The 26540-nt window shown below is 33.3% G+C and overlaps 2 protein-coding genes across 4 annotated transcripts in view; both read right to left on the reverse strand.

Moving 5' to 3' along the window:
- Positions 1 to 11655, reverse strand: part of LOC143045784 (uncharacterized) — a 104872-nt gene extending 93217 nt beyond the window's left edge. For all 3 annotated transcript variants that reach the window (XM_076218536.1, XM_076218537.1, XM_076218535.1), the window contains exons 1-3: positions 11336 to 11655; positions 6216 to 6243; positions 1029 to 1122 (exon numbers count right to left, since the gene is read on the reverse strand). In XM_076218536.1, coding sequence (XP_076074651.1) covers positions 1029 to 1122; positions 6216 to 6243; positions 11336 to 11398 — 185 coding nt within the window. In that variant the 5' untranslated portion in view covers positions 11399 to 11655. The remainder of the gene's footprint in view (positions 1 to 1028; positions 1123 to 6215; positions 6244 to 11335) is intronic.
- A 3204-nt stretch (positions 11656 to 14859) lies between these two features.
- On the reverse strand, positions 14860 to 25237 carry LOC143045786 (D-beta-hydroxybutyrate dehydrogenase, mitochondrial-like). Its single transcript, XM_076218538.1, has 6 exons — positions 24961 to 25237; positions 23777 to 23983; positions 22200 to 22352; positions 17449 to 17642; positions 16424 to 16663; positions 14860 to 15106 (listed from the first exon to the last, which is right to left on the reverse strand). The coding sequence occupies exons 1-6, from the start codon at positions 25169 to 25171 to the stop codon at positions 15023 to 15025; spliced, it is 1089 nt and encodes a 362-aa protein (XP_076074653.1). The 5' UTR covers positions 25172 to 25237; the 3' UTR covers positions 14860 to 15022.
- Between the last annotated feature and the right edge of the window lie 1303 nt (positions 25238 to 26540).

Genomic DNA, 26540 nt, shown 5'->3' on the forward strand with positions numbered 1-26540 from the left:
GACTGACTGAGTTGGGTAGAGTATTTCTAAAGGTAAACATTATTACTTTTTAATTAAATTACTGAATACAAATTTATAAGCTGGTTTATAAACACATTGCAGAATGTAGTATAATGTACATAAACTTGGAATTTTCTTATATCAACATAAACCAGTATTTTGTTGAAATACATATTAGGGTTCAATCTAAAGAATGTGCTAAAGTACATAAAAGAGAAAAAAATATATGATAAACTCTTACATAATGAGGAAGCACAATAACTTCAAAAGCAATGATGGATAAATACACACAAAAAATGTGATAATTTGGTAAACATTAAACGAAGTCTTCTATCATAAACAGGTAAAAAAATTTCCATGTCCTTAACATTCTTGTTGCCAGCCATTTAGCATGATCAATAGTGTCTACATTTAAAAATGTTTTCATTGTCGAAGTACTTAACTTTAATGTAAGGTCTTATTCTTTTAAAAAGTCAAATTCTTTCCTTCAGGGTATAACCGCTATACTTTAGTACACCCAAGTACGTATATCTTACAGATAATTTATAGTTTTACCCAGGAATAGAAACTGGTGTTTTTGTAGCATTGTCAGTAACTTGCCACTAACCTTACCAAATGGCCAAAAGCTTATTATAAAACTGAAAGGATAATTGCTAGTTTCTCTCTTAAAAAGGCAGGAAAGATATGATGGATAACATATCATTTTATAAATGAAGGAGCTACCATTTTCTTTTTAGGGGGAAGGGTGGGGAGTGTCTAGTATAAAATTTGAAAAAAATGGCATGACAGGAGTTTTGAGTAAAAAAAATGCCCCCCCCCCCCCATTCAATAAAAATCAAATGGTAGCTCCCTAAATAATCAACTCCCTATAAAAAAAAATAAATGGGTTGAACCTTTTGTTTTCAATGTTCTTTCAACTCACAATAAACCAGATAAAAAATTAATATTCTCGTTTCAAACTGACAGTCTTCTCTAAAATTAAAATAAGTATCAGTTTTAAAAACAGCCGAGAGGTCTGATTCACTCACCCTTGACAAATCCGTAATGCATTTTCCCAAGTTTGTCTCTCTGTATCGGCCACGCCAAACAATTTGTAACATGATATACCCTTCACATTCCAACCTGTTGAGAAATAAATACCAAATTTATTCAAAATACTAGTACGTTCAATCGTTTGTAGTTTTACTACTGTACCCATTACTGCCTTAAACACACACAATGTACATAAAGAAGTGATACTTTGTATGTAATGCATCTGCATCAAACTTGTATAGATAGTACAACAGTATAAAAATCTAGATCTAAAATAATATGCTTATGTAACAAATCATCATGAAATATGAGAAGAATTGTCAGGTAAAACTGATACAATCATTTAGACAATTTTAAACTTAAATTGATGAATTTGAGAGGGACATATTATGATGATCCTATACTATCAAGACCATGTGACTGATTTAATATGATACCCAACAATGTAAAGGTATAAAGATTTTATATTCACACGATGAAACTATATGCTAAGAGTTGGTAAAAAATTATGTGTTCTTCCTGCCAAAGGAAGGCCATTGAATGATTATTTTTCACTGAACAGGTTGCTGTCAAAAGACTTATGAAATTATTCCTGCCATATATGTCTTGTTTCATTATGAAATCTAATTATAAAGTAATGGGGCTAGTTTATCATACAATCATTTAGACAATTTTTAGAACTTAAATTGATGAATTTGAGAGGAACATGATCCTATACTATCAAGACCATGTGACTAATTTAATGATACCCAACAATGTAAAGGTATAAAGATTTTATATTCACACGATGAAACTATATGCTATATGAGTTGGTCAAAAAAGAATTTGTTCATCCTGCCAAAGGAAGGCCATTAAATAACAATTTTTCACTAAACAGGTTGGTGTCATCAATTTCCTTATGAATTCCAGTCTTATATGTTTTGCATCCTGTTAAATCTAAATATAAATAAGAAGGGCAAATTAGTAGATCACCCCTAGTTTTTGGTGGGGTTCGTGTTGTTTATTCTTTAGTTTTCTATGTTGTGTCATGTGTACTACTGTTTTTCTGTTCGTCCTTTTCATTTTTAGCCATTGCGTTGTCAGTTTATTTTCGAATTATGAGTTTGACTGTCCCTCTGGTATCTTTCGTCCCTCTCTTAGTATTTTCCTGGAGGCAAGCATGATATCAGACTTCATAATTCTTAATGATTTAACACTTGTCATAGTCTTTACATATTACAAAACAATAGTATTAAATATAAGTAAATAAATCACATGAAAAAATGTCACAAAAGGATTTTAAATAAGTTTAGAAATCCTTATATATTTAAATGGTGTGTACTTATGTAAGTATGTCTTATAGAATACTTCATCCATAAAATCATGTTATAACAAGAGGAATTACACCTTATTGAGTCAATGAAAGTTTAAATCAGGCATAAAATGTAAACAGGTTTCATAAGCTGGTTAAATAACATGTTTCATACAATCTGATTATATCTAGTGTCATATATACTACATATATCTATTTTACTTCTGTAAATTTAAATTTTCAAAACTCCTTTTGTATTTCAGACCACTATACTGTGCTGACTGCATTACATATATTTATTACACATATGTATCCGTGTCAGTTAACACTTTTTTAACAAAATCTTTTTAATTGGAAAAGATCGACTTTGAACAAATAAATTTAAATATATATATGGCCCGAGAACACAGTTATTTCGTAGTGCATTTCTTTAAGACAAAAATTCAAATTTTAAAAAATCGCACCTGCTCTATCTCAAAAAGATTTTTACAGTGTAGTGTTCTTCTACAACTGTGTCCTTGGACCATATATATGTTACGTATTTGTAATAATCACTGATGTGATGTTGAAAATCTTATCATTGAACTTGAAATGTTTTTATTGGGATAAGCGATATCTAATAACTTTGGACCTCATATATCTTCTCATTAAAAAAAGGTGCCAACTAAAATCTATACTTAGAAGGAAATAGTGAACAAATAAAACTGTAAATTATAGTGAAAGATATTGTTTTTTTTAAGGATGAGATAAGTTCTACTATTCAGATTTTTTTTAACAGGTGAATGGAGGAAAAAGTTATTGTAATAAATGATATATTTCAAAATGTTCATCCAATTTTCTTTTTTTCTTCAAAAATGATGAGTGAGCCACCTTACCAATGCAGAAGTCGGCAAAATTTGGCTATTAAATCATTGAAATAAACTGAGACTACAATAACACATATAGTAGTCTCAGAAATAAATTACAATAGAAAGATGCACATTTAAACTTTTAAGCTTTTAAAAGGTAGTTACCCAACTAATTTTGTGTAAATAATGAATGTGCGAAAAAATGAATTTGTTTTAAATAAGCAGTTTCTATCAAGATACAAAAAAAAAATCTAGGATAGTGTGTGTAAAGTTGGAAATACTTGAAATATTCTTATGGCATGACAAAGATAAATAGTTGCAAAAAATACTAATTTCCCTTCAAGGGAGATAACCCACAAGCACAAAGCAATGAGCCATATAAGCAAATGATCATGATGTCTTGCTAGAATGAACACAAAAGCTCTAGAAGCACACAAGTTTTACACATAATTTCACAATACCTGGTTTATCTGTAAAAGAAATGATAATGATAGTTTTAGAAATTATCATAAAATTATGGGTATTAAATGTACCATCTCCTTTGTAATGGTAATAGCTTTAAAATCCATTTACATATACAAAGAATTATTGTCTTAAATCCTGTGATAGACAGAGGATGTCTAAAACATAATAACTTATCAGCATTTGAATAGAACAAGTAACAGAATAACACTAAATATAAAGTTTTAATATATTACCAGTATAATAGTTTTGTATTGTTACCAAAATAATTTTTTTACCCTTATTAAAAGAATTAAAAATATTTCTTGTGTTATATATCAGAATAGTAAAATTGAGAATGGAAATGGAAAAAATGTCAAAGAGACAATAACCCTGACCAAAGAGCAGAAAACAACCGAAGGCCACGGATGGATCTTCAACGCAGCAAGAAATTCATAATTAAAAAGTTGGGAATTTGACATGCACAAATATCAATGTTACTGGCTCTGGTTTGCATCACCAGTTAAACTGTATTTGCTTCTTCATGTATGCAATTTCCAACTGACAACAACAAAACTTTACATTATCATCCCTTACACCTGTAGTGCAAGTGAAACCCTTATTAAAAAACAAATCGGTCAAATGAAATCAAATACTTTTAGATTTTAAATTGACTATTTAAATGTAACATTAGGCTACTTTAAATTGTATTTAACAATTTTTCAGAGTTTTATACATGATAAAACATACTTTTCTGCATTCAAAACAAGGGACTTGCAGTCTGCATCATTTATGGTTGGTAACTTACATATGATGAAAACTATTGACTTCAAACTTCACTGGTCACAATTTTAATACTTTTTACAGGTTTTTATGGTTATTTTAGAGGCACTAAAGGCAATGAAAAATTTTATCTTCCCTTTTACTAATATCCCATATTCTTTCTTTCCATAAAAAATATGTTAAAATCACTGCCTTCTTTGATTAAATATGCAGGTAAAGGCTTATTTTGACATCAATAAGACATCTTTTCAAAATGTGAAAGGGATGTACTGAGTTGACCAAAGGTCATTCAAAGTGTCACTTAAAGATTCAATCTGATCAAAATCAGATATTTCACTTTGCTCAGTTAGATTTGTTTGTTGTTCCTGTAAGTTCAGGAGCATCAAACAAATCTAATGTCGTGTAAGTACAATGAGCCCATGATTCTGACAGAGATTAAAGGCTTCTTACAAAGAATGGGAGGTTCATATAGACAAATATTAGACAAATTTGCAATTTCAATTTAGTCATTTTGTTCAAACACCCAGTTTAAATTTATCACAAATCCTATTCAATACATGTAACACCTTAGATTTGAAAATGCTAAAAAAAAGTTTATATTACATGTATCGTATTAAATGATTATTATTTCTTCCGGTTTGAAGATAACACAAAGAATTTAATCAATTTGACAACAATAAAAAACTTCATAAAGAATTCCAATAATTTAGGCAACTACTCTACAGGAGTGGATTATCCCACCTTAAATACAATAAGATTACATTTTTTAATACTGTCATTTTATAATGCCGAAAAAGGAGACCTCAATTTAAATGACCATATTTGACCGGGCTTATTAGTAAAATCCGCACACTGAACTTTTTAACTTGATGAAATATGAAGATAAAAACTATAAAAGCAATTACTTTAACCAATTCAGGTGAATGATTAGTGTGCACTGACAAAGTATCGAAGAAAAACATAAATGCTTTTTTAAACACAAATTATAGGTTACCTCTGATCATAAAAATTCTAAACCGTGAAATATCTACTTAAATCTGAAATTCATCGTTTTAAATTCTATCAAATCTTTAAAACATAAATACAGTTGCATCTTCAACAATTTTATTTATATGCAATAGGCGTTAACCTCAAACGTAAGTTTAAAATGGTGAAATGTCATTGGATTATAAAGTTAGTTACAATGGCCACACCTAAATAAACATATTTTATTTGTTATGAAAAGTACCAACCCTTTCCTAACTCTACGTATATCTAAGTACAATTTCACTTATATTCTATGAGGGATGTTTTTTAACTTACTAAAATGCACATATATAAAAGCTTGAAAAAATATCTGCTTGTGTCAAAATCTGACCTATGACTACAAATTCTTAATGTTTTTAACATCAAATCATTTCTGTTTCTTTGCCATTGTCATCAATTTGTTCTATTTTCATGTTGGCATGTTCAATAATTTGTAATTTACTTCAGTGAGCTCCTCCAAAATGAATATAAAAGTCACTTCTGGATGTTTATTGGTGGTACTTTGAGTTGTTAACTTGCTGTCTTAAAGACTTTTAATTCCATATCTTTGTTATTCAAAGTACTCAAAGTACCAGCAATGAACATCTAAAAACAAAACATCTAAAAGAAAAAAATGCAATTGTAATGATATTAATCACTCCCATTGAAATGTATAAGAATACTATATTTTTACTAAAAACAAATAATAAGACCTGATTACTACTAACCTTGTGGACAGGTATATGTAATAATAAGACCTGATTACTACTAACCTTGTGGACAGGTATATGTAATAAGAAGACCTGATTACTAACCTTGTGGACAGGTATATGTTATTGGGTCCTGAAAGTAAAACAGAAAAAACAATTAAAAAAACATGTCAATATCCATATAAGCCATGTAAGTCATTTGTATACTTAGGACTGAATGTTTTGAGTGCGACAATAAAATTACTTATGAATTGTAAAATAGATCAAAGCACCGGTATGTAGTTCTGTAAGATGAAATTAAACAATGACTATCTTAGTAAAATTATCAGTTTTCTTGTCTGAATTTTTTAAATATTTGTTATTTCCATGTCTTTTATATAGGGGGATAGGAGGGGTCCTGGTCCCGAAATCCCGGGCTTAAAAACACGAAATCCAGAAATCCCGGGCGTAAAAATACGAAATCCTGAGGTCCCAAAATTCGAAAAAAAGAATTCCCGGATCCCGAAATCCCGAGCTTTAAAACATCCGATCCCGGAGTCCCGATAAAGGTCCTTTCCCCCCTTTTTTATAGCTTTCTATACAGTATTGGTTTTGCTCATTATTGATGGATGCACAGAGCTAACCTTCTCCATCATTTGGTCTGCTGGTCATAATACCAAATAATAAGGAAGGAGGGAAAAAATATACTGATGAGTACTTTTAATGTATTTTTGTTATTTAAACTATTTTTATTTGTCTATTAGAATTATAATATATCTGTCACATTATACACTGTACAATGTCTCATGTTTGTTGCTTATATTATCATACTTATTAATTGCAATGCCCCTGTGGGACTCTAATTGGAATAATAAAATACATTTGAATTTATAAGTGAGTTTTCTTGATAAAAACCATAGTGAAACATTTGCTTGCCTCATTACCTAAATGGATGCTAAACATTTAGACATTTGAATTTCTCGGACCTTGGACCTATTAATACAAAATATATTCAATCAGAATCTCAGTAGACTAAAGGCAGGTATTGTTTACTACCCCTCTTTTTTCATTCAAAATATTTTAAGAATATGAGTTTTATGTAAGCATTCCTAAATTTTTCAACTCTTTTTCACTTAAAATGTGCCATAGCCTATATTTTGCTTCTATCAATAGTCCAGTCTGTCAACGAATTTTTGCCAATCAAGGCACACGTCCAAATGCTCCGAGGATAAATGCAAATTTATTGCAGTAATCAGTATAAGCACCGACATGTATATATGTCTGTGCTATCAGTTATTGTCAATTTAAATTAGTTTTAAAACGACAGTTTGACAGTTTCTTCTGTGGCCTCATTCAGTGTAATCTGATACTTAAAGAGTCTGTTTTGGAAGGGGAGAGTAACTAACTCCTAGTGGTTGATAAAAATACACTGGACACAACTATACAATTATATATATATGGGAATCGGGGATTGTCTCTGACAGAATCATGTAAAAACATAATAGTGTTTTCTGTCCTGATGAAAATTGATCTGATCATAAGTTTTGTTCAGGTCTGAGACTATTTTCATAGTAGTCTCAGCTTAGAAAATTCAGTACACACTTTTTTTTATGTCGGTTTTGTTAGTATAGACCAGAGACATACAATACATGTCATATTATATGTCTCTGTATAGACCTATCATTATCTCTTATTTTTTTCTGTTTAAATCTCCTTTTTTTCGGGAATGGGCAAATTTTGGTTTCAACGGGAACTGTAAGACCAAGAGGCGGATTTAGGGGTTAGGGTGAGGCCCCTCATGGGGGGGTCCTAGTAATCACATAATCACCATTTTTTTGCCAATATAATCACATAATCATTAAATATTTGCTTATCTTTAGTAATCAAATAATCATAAACTAAAAATACAGTCCTAGGTAATCAAATAATCATGAAATATTTGGCTTAATAATCAAATAATCATTAAAAAAACGGCCAAGTAATCACATAATCAAAAACCCCATGAGGGCCCTCTAGGGTCAGGGACCCGCCCACTTTGTGGTAATAATTTGGTGGGTTATCCTCAGTTTAGGGAACCACAGGAACGGGCCCCCTCTTATGGTAGTCAAAACACCCCCTCTCCTTTATGCAAATTTTCAGGATCCGCCACTCCGGCCAAAGATATCTGCCAGTATATGGCACCAATATGAGGGTGCTGTGACGACTTGGCATTCATTATAAGACGTTTGGACTTTCTGTGACTCATATAGCATGAATACCTATTGGTCCAAGGTTTGGAAAGACAAAACAGTGCTTACACTGATGTAAACTGCCGGACAGATAGTTGTCGTAAGCTTCAAATGAAACCGTTTACATGTCTAAAGACGGGTTAAAAATATAAAATTCTGGTTGGGTTAGAGATTAAACCTAAATTATAGTTACTGAAAACATTTGATTTTACTTGAAGCTGTACATAGTGGTTTAACGGACTATATTAAATAATACAAAATCAACATTACAGGTTACTGACATGAAAATATGTGATGTAACGAGTCCTATACCAGTATACATGCCAAAGCTATTTAAACATTTCATTTTAAAGAAAATTCTATTTCAAACCTTATCTAAAATTTAATCAATGTTCTATGGCCCTGTGGACAATGGTCAAATTTGTCGCGATGTCACTTTATTTCTCAATTATCCACGCCGTTAAACATTAAAATATCCAGTGTAACATCAATGTTAAAGTAGGTCTAGAGGATATATAATTATGACCATTTAAAGAAAATAAAACCCAAAAAGTGTTACTTTACATTATCTTCAAAGACGGGATGGTTTAATTCTTGCAAATAATACAGCATGTATTCTGACGTCAATATTATAATATTGTGTCCCAAATGTATTCAATTCAAGTTTGCATAATCTAAAAATGGTTTTCATAAAAAAAGGTTAGTCCAGATTTTAAGATGAAGGTGTGACACTACAATCAACGTATATATTTATTTAAAATGGTGCAGTATACTTCATGTTATCCTTCAATGTATATATTTATTCACTGTCATTTAAAGATACGGGTGTCGGCTCACGTGGAATGATAATTATGTCTCTTTACCATGCATGATTTCATACTTAAAATTCGAAGATATTGACGAAATTAAATATGGTATATCAAGACGGTAATAAAGTATCATGTTACTAAGATGTGTTCCATTTATATTCAATGAAAACGTAAATAACACATTAGATATCGGTACAAATGTCTCTGATATCAGAAATGTCAGAAAATTTACGATGATGACTAATACGAATCCTTATTTTTTAGTTTGAAATTGAAAAATATTCAAATGCATCCTGTTGCGCTTTAGAGTTACACCCAGCGATTGATGTGTAAATTATAACAAATATTGGGTTGATTTGTTTAAATCATATCTACGCAACTCAGAATGTGTCCAATACCATACAATGTGCTATGTGTTACATACTCAAGTTCAGAAGAACCCAGCCGTGAATTAGGAAAATTAAAGTACATGTTTCATTATCTACATGTATATGTGATCTAGCTGAGACGTCACATACTATGTTTTCATATCCTTCTGACCAGTATTAGGTTTTGCATAATATATATAGAGTTGTTAAGAAAGTTTTGCCTGGCCCAAGTCCCATTATTGTAAATCGCTTTATCAACCGTTTCGAAATTACATAACACATCCATAATTCTCGCATATTTTTCGCAGTGTAAAAAATTTGAATCATTAAGTATTAGACAGATGACTTGCCTCCAGAAGAATGTTCGATACGACACAGACAACATTTTAAAAAAAATTCCTGCATCGTGCTGCACAGAAACGCTCAGTCGGATTTATTTGAAAGATACAAGCTCAAAAGGCACATATTTCCATGCCACTGTATAACCTTATGCGGTTTTCTGACTCGGAGACGAAACACTTTACTCTTAATAGTATTCCTACTGAACACAGGGTACTGAGCAGAAAAATGGTAGGTTTGGTTTGACCAGGACGGAAATCAAACCTATGAGCAAGGCTGACTCTGAAGAGAGAACGCCTACACGGTATCACTGAGGTGATGGTATTGAAACATTTTACAAGGGACCGCGTTTGCGTATCTAACTGGAAGAATATAGGCCTACACCCGGTTAATATGAAAAAGTAATCTTGACGAAAAGATGACATTATTCAGACTGTAGTTGCATGACCTTCACATTCCAAAAATAACTTGGCAAGGCTGTGAATAGTCATGGGGTGCAAAAGCCTAGGCAAAAGCAACCCCGATACTTTTAAGGGTAAGATAAATAAAATGTATAAAGATAAAGGGTAGGGTAAACATAGATCGCCCCTTTGCATCACGTGGATCAAACCAAGCTATATATGTTGTTTTTTCACAGAGTATAATATACTGTCCCAATGAACTCCAGCATGAGTTTAACTTAGAAGACCAAGACTTTTATAGCAGCTTATGGCTGAGGCTCGTTGTCCTTGTATGTATCACACACATTTAAATATGATCATTAATGTTCAGGTGATATACAGGTCATAATTAAAATGACAAATTTTAATGAATGCAAAGGCATATATTTCATCACTGTCATTATTTGACATAATTTATACATAGTCTACAATGCTTTTAAACCTCAATGCAATTTATTTCTTTTGGTTAATTATGTAAATACACCTGCTGAAAGTACTGGTCTAGCCTAAAATGTTTCATACTAATGCCCATTTAATTATAGGACCTAGGATTAAAAAAAAAATTATGTGCCAGTCGTCGTACTAAGTCCGTTATTCATTGTTATGTCCAATAGTGCAGGTGGACGAAATCACAAGCCTTAATCAACAGGTAGGCCCTATCCCTTTTTATGGGGTAAATGCTGTACAACATGCACAAAACGGCAACTGATAATCGGCCTACCTTTTCGTTTTATTTTACAATCATGTGTTATGAAATATACACATCTTGAGAACAATATTCCTTATCTGAACGTTCAGCTGAATGTTTGCATTTGGAAGTTACAGATGGGTGTTAAAGCCAGAATGTGAAAGGTATTGGTAATGATCACTGAAGTTTTAATGTTCTGACCAAGAAGAGGGCGTTGGACCTGCCACCTGTTACTAGTATTTCAAACTCTTTTTCTTGTAGAAATGGTAAACAACTTAAACATAATATGTATATGATCAATAAAAATCTTTGTATAATTAATGAATGAGTTGACCTTTAACAAGGAAATGAATTGATGTTTTAGAGAAACTTACCTGACAGTTGACTAGAACAATAGATACACACAGTAATGAGATCCAAGACATCATATTTGTCATTGTTTGTGTACGAAATTAAAAAAAAAAACCTAATTAATTTAAAATCAAGACACAATTTCCATTATTTAAACTCCAAACAAAAACAATCAAAACGAAAACCGGTTATTTCACACTAGTCCAAGAGCTCTGCAGCTGCACAGATGCAAAGTTCTTAGTAGTTTCAATTAAAACTCGAAAACTTGGTAAGAATGGTATCACTTGCGACCGCACCCACGTGAAACAATGTCATGCAAGAGTAGACAGACACAATTTTTAAGCCAGAAATGGAATGACAATACCCTTTATAAATGTTCTTTTTATAGAAATTGATCTACCCAGTCTAGCCGTGGCTATTCATTGGCTGAAACATATTGGTATTGTGTAGATTTATCGGTGCATGAAATTAGGTGTACCGTAATTCATTCATCAAAACTTTCAAAATATACTATACACGATAAATTAATAGTCACATGTACAATTAAAATTTAAATCGTGTCGAAAAATGACTAAATAGTAAATAGAGTAAATAAAGTCAGAAACTATAGACAAGACGTTTGTCATTAAATTAAGAGGATTAATAGTTATAGTACTGAGAACAATTTCAGATTGAAAACATGAAATAAATATAAAAGAACATTTATTTGGCCATTTCAAATTCGTTCAAAGTGACCATATAAACGATCTGATGACAAACCGGATCTATGAATATACAATATTGACTGCTATATGTTTTATCAGCTGTTTCATGAAAATCTATATACTACTAACGTGATGAAGTTTATATTAAAAAGTCAATTTTGTCTGAAAAAGATGATCCTCACTGTCTATTCGAGGATTCATCGTACAAATTGAGTCAATTCTAGCCTCGTTGAGAAAAAAAATACCTAGGGAGGTGTGAGAGAAAAATGAACCTGAAAATCAGGTAACACATGTACGAGCACATGTACCGTCAGAGGTCAAAACTGTTTTTAAAACAGGTAGAAAGATACATATGGTATATAAATTATAAAAACACACATTAATTTTTGTTTTATCTCTGTCCGATTTGAATGAAATTGACACTATAGATACTGAAATATTTGCAGTTTCTCGGAAAAAGTTTGAACATTTGTTTGAATCATATTTTCAAAGATAAGAGTCAATTTAAAGGCAAACTTGAATTTCTGGTCAAAACATTTATATATAGGTATGGCAAAATATATCTGGATAGAGAGTTGTTACATTGGCACTCATACCACATCTTCATATATCTTTATATATATATAGCACTAAGAACGTATACAATCTAAAAAGTATGAGTAGAAAACACATTGTATTGTTTATAGATAAAGCTTTTTCAGTAATTACACGCTAATTATCTGAGGAAAGGAGAACAATAACTGTTTTTATCATATATCTATTATAATATTGTCGAGTTTTCATTACGTTTGATCATGTTTGTTTTGTATTTGCCATAACCTAAATTGGTTTTTGTCTGTTTTGCAAATAAAAAAGAATTATTATAAGAATTATTATTAAAAAGGATTCATATTTAAATTTCATTGAAATCGGACTTCAAAATTAGACAAACGGTATCCGTTTGGAAGTCGTTGTAAGAGTTATCTTCAAAGTCTTAAAAGTAAAACTACCCGGCAAAACCTTTACAGCAAACTCAAGTTGAATTATTCAGCATAAGGTATCGGAAAATGACATTTAACCCTTAAAATGTTCGTGTGGATCGTGTTCATTTGATATAATCTTCATTCCAATTGTTGCTTTCAATGGGAATGCTAATCCGACAAAATCACGAATAGTTTTCTTTATTTACAAATACTTTAAATAAAACATATGTCTATTAAAATAACTATTGGTAATATCATTTCACCTAATGAGCAACATTATTATTGATCAAATAAGATCTTATATGATCTTATATCATATTGTCAAAATAATCGTGACGTTCGTAGTACTGTAAATTAAGTTCCAAAGATTTAAAATCAAGAGAGAATAACGTTAAATGGTTGATGATTCATGAATCCCGTTTAGAAAGGATCTTTTGATAAAACTTGAAATATAAGGAATCTAGGGTAATCTCCAATATATCGTGGACACAAAGCTATGCATCGTAAAGACATCAACAAGTTGCAATACAACTTCCTTTAAATGAAAGATTAAAGCAGGAACACATTGGTTGCATAAAGGATCTATCATGGGCCCTCTACTTTTCTTGATCTATATCAATTACATTACCGATAACATTACACGTCCGTGACAGAGAGGTCTTTGATTATTAAAGTCTACAAAACATGGTTAATATTGATTTTCAAAATAATGCAAACTTGGCAAATACATGGCCGTCAAGTTAGACCCAGAAAAAAAGAAATGAACTACTTTTTAGCTGACTATGCGGTATGGGCTTTGCTCATTGTTGAAGGCCGTATGATTACCTATAGTTGTTAATGTCTGTGTCATTTTGGTCTCTTGTGGACAGTTGTCTCATTGGCAATCATACCACATCTTCTTTTTTATACTTTACCAACAGAAGAATTCCTGGTGGATTGTGCCTCTCGTTTAAAGATATACTGATAAATCTTAGTGTCACCCTAAGTAATCACAGTAAATTAACAAAGCATATTGGTACCATTGATAAAAAGCCCCAAAGTTCGTAGAACTAACTGATTTGTCTAAATCTACTCTGTATAAGGCGTTCCCTTCCACAACAGCAAACTCCAAGTTACATCACTCGTGTGTTGTGCTAATTGTGTCTTATTTATTTTTTTTGCAAATATTTTATATTTCTGTGCCAAGTATACTATGACCTACAATGGTTTACTTTTATAAATTGTTATTTGGATGGAGAATTGTCTCATTGGCACCCATACCACATCTTCCGATACCTATATATGTCATATATTGAATAATGTAAAATGATTATTTGCAATGGTACTGTGTAAGTTTGATTTTTGGTGTTTTAACACTTTTAGGCATAGCTTATGGGCTATTTCGTGGCGGCCAGTTTTTATTGGTGGAGGAAGCTGGAGTGCCCGGAGAAACAGATTGTTTTGTAAAGTCGATGGTGCACACTTGGGAATATTCAGGACAACTATTTAAGAAATACATGTCTTAAGGATTGTTTTTCTATATACAAAAAATGCATTGTATATACTGCAGTTATCCACAACACTGACTCGGGATTTCGAAACATTTTCAGGCCGGCTGTTCAGCTCCTACCAAGGGGCAGCAATGTTAGGTTTTCATCTTAAAGATTTTCCTTTTAAATTTGGAATAAAAGATACGCAACTCTTAATTATGCTCTGATCAATTGATAAATGAAATATTTCATACATTCAAACAATTACTGGCCATGAACCCTTTTGGGGTCATTACCGGACATTTTACTTCCCGACATATTTACAAACCTTGATATTATAGACCCGGCTATGGTAGACGCGGGACTTGGAATCATTCCTGACAATTATTTGTATGATATATAATAACAAGTATTACCGAGTATAATTATCTTCTAGATTCATGTTTTGTGAACATTTTAGACACATATATATTTTATAAGAGCTGCACTCTCAACATAAACAGTTCTAAAAGAAAAGAAATGTGTCAACTTGGTATTGCAAGGCCCTATGTTGAGTTCTTTTACGTTCTTGCGTTCTACTGTTTTCCGCTGGCAAATGTTCTATCAACCAAATAGTCCATCCAAGATTCAGGTAAGTATGGTGTTAATCGTGCAAGATTCTGAAAATAAAGACAAAAGATAGTTATGTGGTCCATTCACTAAGCCTGTGCTCAAATATCGTATTACAATACATTTGAGAATGGAAATGGGGAATGTGTCAAAGAGACAACAACCCGACCCTAGAGCAGACAACAGCCGAAGGCCACCAATGGGTCTTCAACGCAGTGAGAAACTCCCGCACCCGGAGGAGTCCTTCAGCTGGCCTCAAAACAAATAAGTACACTGGTTCAGTGGCAATGGTCGTCATACCAAACTCCGAATTATACACAAGAAACTAAAATTAAAAATCATACACAACTAACAAAGGCCAGAGGCTCCTGACTTGGGACAGGCGCAAAAATGCGGCGGAGTTAAACATGTTTTTTTGAGATCTCAACCCTCCCCCTATACCTGTAGTTAATGTAGAAAAAGCAAACACTACAACAATACGCACAGTAAAACTCAGTTTAAGAGAAGTCCGAGTCCTATGTCAGAATAGAAAAGAAACTAAACAAAATGACAATAATACATAAATTAACAAAGGACTACTAGCAGTTACTCGGTCAGTTAAATTGATATGTGTTAGTGTTTAACTTGCCTTTTGATAATCTTTGCAATTACCCTTTATTTTTTCCGACAAGCTGAATAATGCGCACTGGAAACAGGTAATAAAAATCGGAACAGGAAATACTGATTGAAGTTACTAAAAGAAAGCACAAGGGATGTCACTTCAAGATAGAGCAGGATCTGCTTACCTTTCCGGAGCACACTTTACCCGTGGTTTTTGTTTAGGTTCGTCTGCTTACCTTTCCGGAGCACACTTTACCCGTGGTTTTTGTTTAGGTTCGTCTGCTTACCTTTCCGGAGCACACTTTACCCGTGGTGTTTGTTTAGGTTCGTCTGCTTACCTTTCCGGAGCACACTTTACCCGTGGTGTTTGTTTAGGTTCGTGTTACAACATCTTATGTTTTTGTATGTAGTGATTTGTGGGCAGTTTTTTGTTTTTGTTCTTCGTTTTTCATCATGATTTTTCTCGGTGTCTATTCGACTTTTGAAAACATCCGACTTTTTATCCCAATATGTTGATATAAAATCATACCTGCCTAGATATTATCGGTGGCTGTACTGCATATCATATTTAAGAATTTAAGAAAAATCTTCAGTCTGTGAAGAACATTTATATAGTGAAACGTTTGCATAACAACAAGGGAGTAAGCTGGACAATCGGAATAAAATATTGATATAATTCACAAAAAACATACAGATGTTCATAGACGTATTGCAGACTTTATTACCCATCGCAAAGGTATGTTTAAATTATAAAAAGAAATACATACGCAATACACATCGTAGAAGGAGTTGCTTCCACCAATAAGATATCTATATTTAGGGTGAGTGCTGACAACAGCATCCTCCATAGCGTCAATAACTGGTTTTAGTCCAGGATACGTACTGTTACTGCTACCACATACGGCCTTGTATAAATCTTCTAAATATTGTTTAGCATTGTAAACGTCTTGTACCTCTGGAGAAACTTTATCTGCCATGGTGTCGAAATCTCTTTTAATAGCTTTAAGCTGCAATAATAAAATACATTTACAAACAACCTCAACTTGGCCATCAAAACAAGTTCGCATTTCACCGGCAATTAATTTATACCGATTGAATGTGTTGGTTGCTTGATTGATTGACTGATGTTACTTGTTTAACGTTCAGTAGCAATTATTTTATGCATATGCAGGAAGAGAACAAATTGGGCCACTGACGATTTGAAAATATGTTATGTATTTAAATTTGGTTGTTTGTGCTGCGCAGTCACAGACTGTCAGATGTGCATTACATTTGCTTGGTTTTGATATCGGTAAGCATGCTCGTCTCTAACAAGACGCTAGTCGTTCAAGTTCATTCTTTAGTATCGAGTTACATCACTATAGAAGTGAAAGGATAGTTATATATAGTCTGTTATGAAACGTATCCTTAATTAAAGATAATACTCGCTTCGATTTTTGTCTTGCAGTTGTGTTAAACGCACATTGGGTTTCTTGGAAGTGTTCCCGCTTTCGAGTGCAAGTGGACGACTCTATTTGTAGTTAGTTTGGTGAGAATTATAAATGCATTTGTCTTGACGGGCAATCGTTCGCATCTGTGGTCATACTATGGGCACATCTTGTACAGATGGCACTGTTTTTGCTTTTTTTTTCATGAAGTTTGCTCAATTGTCTCTTTTCATTTTACTTAGTCTGTTCATATTTTTAACCACATCACCTACATTCCTTTATACATCGCTTTACACCATTGCATGCAAGTACTGAAGAGCAATTCAAATTAAAGATACACGATACATAATAACGTTAATACTTACAGATTGTTCGTTTAGCATGCCTGTGGCTCCGCCAAAATTCCCAGGTTCTATAACGATTACCCGTACTCCAAACTTCAGCATTTCTAAACGTAGAACGTCTGAAAATGCTTCCCCGCCAAATTTAGTAATAACATAGGCAGCATTTTTTGGCAAGCAGAGTCTACCTTTTACACTAGTGGTGTTTAGAATGCGACCTGCAACAAATATCAAAGAATACCATAATCAAGTTTTCCCAAAGTTTACTTATATACTACGAAAAAACTATATCACAGTCTTAAGACTTGGGATTTCCTCTCTCCGGGTGCCTAATGGCATTGAATGCGAGATGTTGATTATTAACATAATGAATTTAAAACTAATCAACTTTTGGGACTCTTTATCCGACATCATTCCCTAAATAATTTTGAAATAAAGTGAAAAATATGGTATGAGACATAAATCTAACAACGTGTAGCAAGCATTCATACTTTTATGATGTTTTGATATCGTATCGATTTGTAAAAAAAAGAGGTGATATCACGGGACACAGAAAACACACAAGTCGAGAAAAGCACCATGCATTGCAAACACAAAATAAACATAAATAAATGGAGAATGTGTCCATGGGACACGGATGATGCCTTCCGCTTTCATACAACTTTATAAAGGAGCATAACTCAAGAACGCCACTAAATTCGAACTTAATCTTAATAATTATTATGTCTCATAACATTTGCTTAAGGTAAACTAAAATTAGAAAACGAACACCAATTTTGGGACGGAGGTAAGAACGGACAAGGGTAACCCTTAATGGCGATGGCATAAAAACAATAGGCGACGAAAACAATAACAATTTCACAAAACACTACATAGAAAATTAAAGACTGAGCAACACGAACCCCATAAAACTTGATCTCATGATCTGGAAGGGTAGGCAAATATTACTCCAATAGCAGCGACCAATGTGTAACTCATGGTAAGAACATATAAGGCGACCAGTCTCATTCGGCGGAGTCACAATCGAGAAAAAGATGACGTGATTGTAACGAGAATTAGAACATATCCGTGGTCATCTGTGACACAGATATTCCATAGTAGTCCTCATAAATTTCGTTTGTTAAGGTATGTGTTTTAAGTAATTTTTCCAAAACAGGTAATAAATGAACTTTGAGAAGATAAGGAAAAACTGATGGTTCGTCGTTAAAAAGACAAGGAAACAATTAAAGGAGTAGGTTCAGTAAGACCACTTTTTGGCCCCATTATTAAGCAGTTTTGCAAAATTGTGAAAATGTAATCTTTTAGCTATTTTTTGGAAAGTAAAATGCGTCTGCTACATAACTATGTGCCGTTTTTGACAATACAATGCACATATATCGTGTACTAGCATCATAAAGTCATACAAAATTACTGAAATCTTCACAATTATAGCATTTTAGTTAAATTTTAGACGGTTTCCGTCTTAAATGAAAGTGGCCGCATTCGTGTTCATTCATAATATTGAAATGTATGTTGTATTTGATGATAATACATAACATATATAAAGGTTGGGGATGAACACGGATGCGGCCACTTTCATATTTGACAAAAACCATCTGAAAAGTGACGTTTTTTGGCATATATTTGATAGATTTTTCATTTTTAAGCTTCAATCGGAGCGTTTTTAATGACTGAATCAGTTAAAATCTTTTACATAAACTAATCGAATCAATTGAAATAGACACTCAAGTGTTTACTGAAAATTGTCCTAAATATCTCGTTAAATGAAACTGAAATTTGGGGCCAAAATCGTCCCTTACCGGACCTACTCCTTTCTAAAATAAAAAGATTTTTTTCCTGCCTAAAAGATTTAAAGTGAGTGAGATAAAATTTAAAGAGTTGGAAAACGTTAGTTACCTCTCTTTGCACAGCAACTTAGTATATATTATAGGCTTTTATTTTTTGTCTTTGAACATTATTAACCATTACTGAACAATGTGTTATAATCATAATCATCATAAAAACAAACAAATTGTGTCAACAAAGAAAACAAAATGGCATACATAGGTAAAACTAATAAGCAAAACAAACGACAACAATATAACATATGACCATAGCACAACAACACAGTGGTAAGATGTATAAGTACCAAGCCACGCCAAAGGGATGTTACCAAAAATAGACTTTAACAGTCAATCTGCTATTGTGTGATGCATAATCCCTTGATTAAACTTTTTAGAAGTAACACGACGGGTGTCGCATGTGGAGTAGGATCTGCTTACCCTTCCGGAGCACTTTATTTCACCCCATGTTCTTGATGGGGTTCATATGTTCAGTCTTTATTTTTTTTTATTTTTTATGTTTTTTTTTTAATGCTGTTTGTTGGTCGTCCCTTGTTTTATGCCATGACACTGTCAGTTTATTTTCGCGACTTTTCAGCTAGAATATCCTTTTGTTTTCAATTTCCTCCCTTTTGGAACACGCTGTAGTCTTAATAAACGATTTAGAAAACAAAAATGGGTTTAATGTCTGTGTTAACAGTTTGAACCACTTTAATGGGAAACTTTTTATCAATATGTCCATAGATCAAACCTTTAGGGGTTTATTCTGGCTTCACGGGTAGTAATTGCCGAGTATCATCGTCATATATGCCGACAAAGCCTATGCAGAGTTCAAATTTTCTTATACATGTATAAGTTCCATTTCAATATGTTTTTGGGATAGACCCCATTACATAAGTGTAGACAATTTACAGAGTACGCGTCTCGATTACATGCAGTAGATATTGGTGCCCTCTTTCTCATTTCCCCTTCCGGAACACCCAAGTTTATCCCAAGTATTGGTTGGATCTGTGTTGTCCAGTTTCAGTATTCTGTGAAGTTTTTTGTTACTATTGTTTGTCTTTTTTTTTTTTAATTTATTCTTGGCCATGGTGTTGTATTTTTTTTTTTTGGGTCTCCTGATTTATAAAGTTTCGTCCATATCCTCTCTCATTTTAGAAGAAGGCTATGAGGTTCAACTCTCTGAACTTTGAAATATGTTTTGTGAATTTAAAATTCTTTATAACAACCATATACTAGTAAATAGGAAACGATTCAGTCCACTTGGAAGGAACGTTTTTTAATCCCAAAACCAGTACGATTTTAACAAAAAGACCGAACTCCAACAAAATTTCAAATCGTAAAGTTCTTTATCAAATGGCAAAATCAAAAGATCAAACACATCAAACGAATGGAAACTGTGACAACTGTGATATCCCTGACTGAGAATGGGATTTTCCTCATGTGGAAAATGATGGTTTAAACCTGGTTTAGCATCTAACTAAACCTCTCATTTGTATGACAGTCGCATACAATTTCATTGTATTGACAGCAATGTGTGAACAAAACAAAATGAACAGACAAAATAGGTAACATTTCAATAATAGGGATACTGGTACAACAGTCTTACTCTTAACTTACCATAAGACATGCATTAACAAATTAATTAATTAATTAAAATTCTAAATAGAAACATATTTTTTCATGACAAAGGATAAACGAGACTGTTACAACTTACCGGTATAATCTACACAAACATTCAAAAATAAACATTACAAAGAACAACACTTATAACTAAAGCAAGAACAACACGAACCCCTTTAAAAAAATAGGGGTTATACGAGGTGCTATAAAAGATAAGCAGATCCTGTTCCACATTTGACGCCCGTCGTGTTGCGCATGCAAGTAAAATCCCGATAATAAGTCTAATTCGGTAGGTCACATTCGAGGAAATAAGGACTGGATTGTTGGTACGACAATTGGATTATATCCGTCGTCATCTGTGAAACAGATATTCCATTACGGTCAAACAACTCGTGACGGCGTCCATAAACATTTCGTTCGAAGCAATAATGTTATATCAACTTCACCACTTGGAACTCTTGGTTTTATAGCTTCCGTCACACAACAACCCTCTATCAAAGAAAACATGACAGGAAATGCAAGATCTGGAATATCGTATAAAATGAAAGATATATACTCCATATGCGGGCGCTGATAAAATGCTGCTACATAGAAATGGCAAGTTCACAGTTGGGAACCTGACATCATATCTTAAGTCGCCAAGTTTTGTTCTCAACCAACCATCATTGTCAATATTTAGATGTAAGTCAACATATGAGGCAGACTTAAATGTATGTCTTGTATTCTTTATCTCCATGTCGATGAGATAGATGCGTTCAACATATTAACCAAACCTTGAATTGTTTTAGTGACAGGACATAATCTATATAGCGGAACGTGAAGTTACACTTAGATATTAAGGCTAGGTCCTGTCTATTATTCTTATAGGAAGCTCCTGAATTAAGTAGTCTTCATATGAAAAAAAACGAGTTTGCAAGAAAAGGAGCACAAACGAGTCGGCAAGAAAAGGAGCACAGTGTGTTCCCATGGGAATGTCGATTGTTTGAAAAAAAGCATCATCCAAACGAAACTTATATATTTTCCCCAAGAAAGCCAGCATCTTGATAATGTCAGTTTTTGGTATTTTTCTTGTTTGAATCTAACATTTTTTTTCGAAATACGTATTGTATTTTACAAGAGGCAAGATATTTGGATTGATCCTGGTGACGATAGTTATAAGAATATTGTTGTCTTAATTCATATTTTTTTTTCGTGTATAAATATTTGTTTTTGATTCACGCATGCATATTTAAACCATCTTTATTGAGAATTACTGTTTTTAGTGCAAGCATATATATACAGTAAACATTCAAGTTTCTGAATTACTGTTAAATGATTGATTTATGGTGTTACCTTTACTTTTGCGGATCAATGGTAGAAATGCTTTGGTGACTCTGACCATTCCATACATGTTTACCTCCGATATTTTGTAAAACATTTCCATGGTACACAGCTCTATATCCCCTAGCATGTTTAATCCAGCATTATTCACCAACGCCCATAATCCTACAAATATATTTTACAGGAGTAAGGCATAGGCGGCTTGAGAAGGGTGGGACAAGGTGCCCTTTGTGGTACTTTACGTATATGGTCAAGGCAGAGTCCTTTTCATGTTTTACTCCAAACAGTGACTAATTGTGGAGCCTCTTTTTTCATTTTCCTGGACCCGCATCTATACTGCTTAATATGAGCAATACGTTGGGGAAAAGAACTCTGGTTGAGAGTTGTCTCATTGGATACCATACCACATCTTCTAATTTTATACTTGACTAGCAAAAATGCAAAAACAAATCATTCACTGTTGGGTTTTTTTTATGATAACTGAAATGTGTACTGGTCATTCGATTTATCGATATTCTTGTCTGCATTTCAATATATAAAATATAAAGACTTATCAGCACAAATTGATATTTTAATTATAAAAAGTTCGACATCAAATTGGGAGCATTATTTCAGTGTAAAGCGAGGACAGTTATTTGAAACCCTATGATTGTTAACTTTTACATAAATAACACCTCACGCATAACCGCTTTATTTTTTGTGGGAATACAAAATGAAAGACTATCATTGTATTTTTAAGTTATTTATAGAACTTTAAACATCAAAATAAGATCTGTTTTCGATAATAAAGATGCTATCTATAAACTACAAGGGTTATATTAATAATAACGATGATATTTGAAAAACGGTAAACACATTACAACATAAACTATTTAACAAAATTGACCGATCCATGATTTAATTTGAAAATTCAGCTTTTCTTCTCTTTAGAGAATTTAATTCATAGTATTTGATCTCTATTTGTTAACACAAATATTAAAAAAGAAATAAAACCGTCAATTTTATAATTTGGTAATGACCTGCAAAAATAAGGGTTCGAGGAAAGCATTATGATTTGCTTAAGACTATAGAAACAACGGTTCGATGAAAGCCATCTTATGCAAGAATGTCAAAATGAATTGGAAAAGTATTATGAGGAAGAACAGCAAAACGAAAAGCAACTTCTATTCTTTTAAACTGAGTTTTACTGTGCGTATTTCTGTGTGTTTGTTTATTCTACATTGGCTAAAGGTATTTAGAAGGGGGGGTGAGATTTCAAGTCAGCAGCCTCTGTCCTTTGTTAAGTCTTGTATATGTTTTTTTATTTTAGTTAATTTATACGTTTTGGTTTTTAGTATGACGTCTATTTTCACTGAACTAGAGCACATCTTTTTTCATTAGGGACCTGCCTCCGGGTGCGGAATTTTCTCGCTGCGTTGAAAGTCCATTGTGGACTTCGGCTTATATATCTGCTCTTTGGTCGGCTTGTTGTCTCTTTGGCATATTCCCCATTTCTATTCTCAATTTTATTATGGACAATCTCATACGCATCCATCCCGCATGCATTTAGAATAGTATACAAAACATTAATAAAGACATCATGGACTTACCACACCCTGTTTTTTCGTGGATTTTAGTCACGTATGTTACTGCTTTAAGCACCTCATCATCCTTTGTTATATTGAGACCAAGGACGTGTAGTCGACCTGTTTTACTTGTTTTGAGGTTTTTAGCTCCATCACTTTGATCCGATAAACAACCAGCGAAAACTGTAAATCCCAAGCTGTCCAATCTTTTGGAAAATTCGTGTCCGAATCCTAGAGAACACAACTAACTATCAAATACATATTATCATTTGGCTCTTAGTACTCGTCTAACAATTTGTCTTAACATTATGTTTTACATTAACGATTTCGTTCAAGAAATTATGAATGAAACAAATTATTTCAATAAAAATTGCCCTTCCCATACAAAAGATGAAATTTTGAAGCCTAAGAAAAAAGGACGACTTGACACGTAGGGTAACAATGCGATAACACTGCAGAATACAACATCAAACTCTTTCTATGATATGTTTTTCATATTGTCTTTGCAGTGGGTTTTTTAACAGTTGGTCACCAAAAGTATCAAAAGAGTATGATTTCTGCAAATTTGACTAAATGTAAAAGTCAGACAGTGTTCGAAACCGGATTCCTGGAACAGTTGGCCACCGCTTTACCAATATGAACTACTAGTAAAAGAAGTACTCGCATAGCGAACAATTGTAACTTACATAATCTGTGAGGTCAGGGGAAGCACCGCTATACAAGTTTTTTCACGTACGCTTATTTTACCAATTTTAAGGAGCACTGTTGGTCTCATATAGATAAAGAGTTGTCAGATATTTCGCCAGGAAAATCCTTTGTTGGACAACAACATAACGGAAAATCGAGTGCACCTACCCAAAATGGCAGAAATCGAATTTGCAATTATGATTTTAATTGTGCTAGTTGATGAGGATTGCCTAATAAGAGTCTAAGCGTTCATCACTTTTTATGTTGTTGACAGTTGCAGGACTACCGCATCATTTATTTAAATATATGTTTAACAGTATTTTGGACTAGTATGGCTGGCCTACTAACAAAATGTAAGCTGAGGGCCGTACGGTTGCTTATTATTGCTAACATCCACTTCATTGTAACATTGGTGCCGTGGATAGTTGTCTCATTGACAATCATCATACCACACCTTTTTATTTTTATATTGAAGGATATACACAAAATGAAAACGATAAAAAACGACTGAATATACTTACCGGTATCACATCCAGTAATAAGGACTCCTTGACCAGATACAGGTATCCGTTTTATTGTAGATTTTCTGTACAGGTAGAATGCAACATAAATAACAGACAGACAGACGAGAAAAGTTGTTACGTAGCAACACGAAAGTAACAGCGGCAGGCATACAATTGTCACCAACCGTCCTACATCCCAATATGTCAAACCTATTGGCAATGCGGCCATGTTTTGTGTATATAGGGTGCCAGCGTGTGTGTGTGATTAAAACTTCGCTAGTTTATCAAAGTTAAGGAAACGAAAATGAATTGCTGATAAGTACAATACACAGTGTTAAGTGTGCGCTATTTATGAAAAGTTGTGTGCATTGTGTGCTTTGGAGAAAAAAACATTTGGATTTTAAATTCCTTTTATTAAGATACTATAATTTAAATAAAAAAACACCTGGATTTCATTTGTTACGGACCGGCAGTTATCCAAGCAGTTAAATTATCCATTGTTGTTATACAGATATTGAGTGTCAAAAGTGTATACAACGTGCAGAGTCTGAAATACTAGTATTGTTACTGTATCTGTCATACATTTCGTATGTAGAATAATACATGAATAGTCGAAAAAATTATGATTTTTTTTCTATATCGCATGCATTGTTTTGTAGAGTCCACCTTTAATAGTGAGTCCCGGTTTTAGTATAACTCACTGTTTATTGTTTCTTTTTTATTTCCTTTTTATCACCTTGCCTTACCTGACCCACATGCTTTTCTCATCATTTGGCGTCCGTCGTCCGTCGTCGTCGTTAACTTTTACAAAATTCTTCTACTCTGAAACTACTAGGCCAAAGTCAGGGGCGGATGTAGGAATTTTCGAAAGGGGGGGGGGGGGTGCTAACGTGCTAACCCAGGGCAAAGGGGGGGGGGGGGTTGCAAAACATATGTCCCGATACAAATGCATTGATCGGCAAAAATAAAGGGGGGGTGCGCACCCCCGGAACCCCCCCCCCCCTGGATCCGCCACTGAAAGTTAACCAAGCTTGGCCACAATCAGTGGCGGATCCAGAAATTTTCATAAGTGGGGGCCCACTGACTGACCTAAGAGGGGGCCCGCTCCAGTCATGCTTCAGTGATTCCCTATATAAGCAACCAATTTTTTTCCAAAAAAGGGGGGCCCCGGCCCCCCCTCTAAATCCGCCTCTGTCAATCATCATCATTGGGTTATCAAGATATAAAAAAAATGTTTCCGATGACAAGATGGCTGCCATGGCTAAAAATAGAACATAGGGGGTAAAACGTAGGTTTTGGCTTATATATATATATATAAAGATTAAACAATTTAGCATTTAGAGCAAATCTGATGTTTATCAGGTCAAGATCTATCTGTCCTGAATTTCCAGACGAATCAGACAACCCGTTGATGGGTTACTGTCCTTGAATTGATAATTTTAAGAAAATTATGCAGTATTTGGTTATTATTTTGAATATTATAACAGATAGATATAAACTGAAAACAGCAATAATGTACAACAAAGTAAGATCTACAAATTAATCAACATGACCAAAATGGTCAATTTACCCCTTAAGGAGTTATTGCCTTTATAGTC

This window comes from Mytilus galloprovincialis, chromosome 9, assembly GCF_965363235.1.
Source record: "Mytilus galloprovincialis chromosome 9, xbMytGall1.hap1.1, whole genome shotgun sequence".
NCBI classification, from domain to species: Eukaryota; Metazoa; Mollusca; class Bivalvia; order Mytilida; family Mytilidae; genus Mytilus; species Mytilus galloprovincialis.

What these genes read in the sequence shown, in the direction of transcription:
- LOC143045786 (XM_076218538.1), bottom strand. Translation starts at nt 25,171, where the DNA reads ATGGCCGCATTGCCAATAGGTTTGACATATTGGGATGTAGGACGGTTG. An exon ending in GCATGCTAAACGAACAATCT is followed by an intron (nt 16,664 to 17,448) that starts GTAAGTATTAAC and finishes TTATTATTGCAG; the next exon opens with CTTAAAGCTATTAAAAGAGA. An exon ending in CCTTCTACGATGTGTATTGC is followed by an intron (nt 15,107 to 16,423) that starts GTATGTATTTCT and finishes CTTTATTTTCAG; the next exon opens with AATCTTGCACGATTAACACC.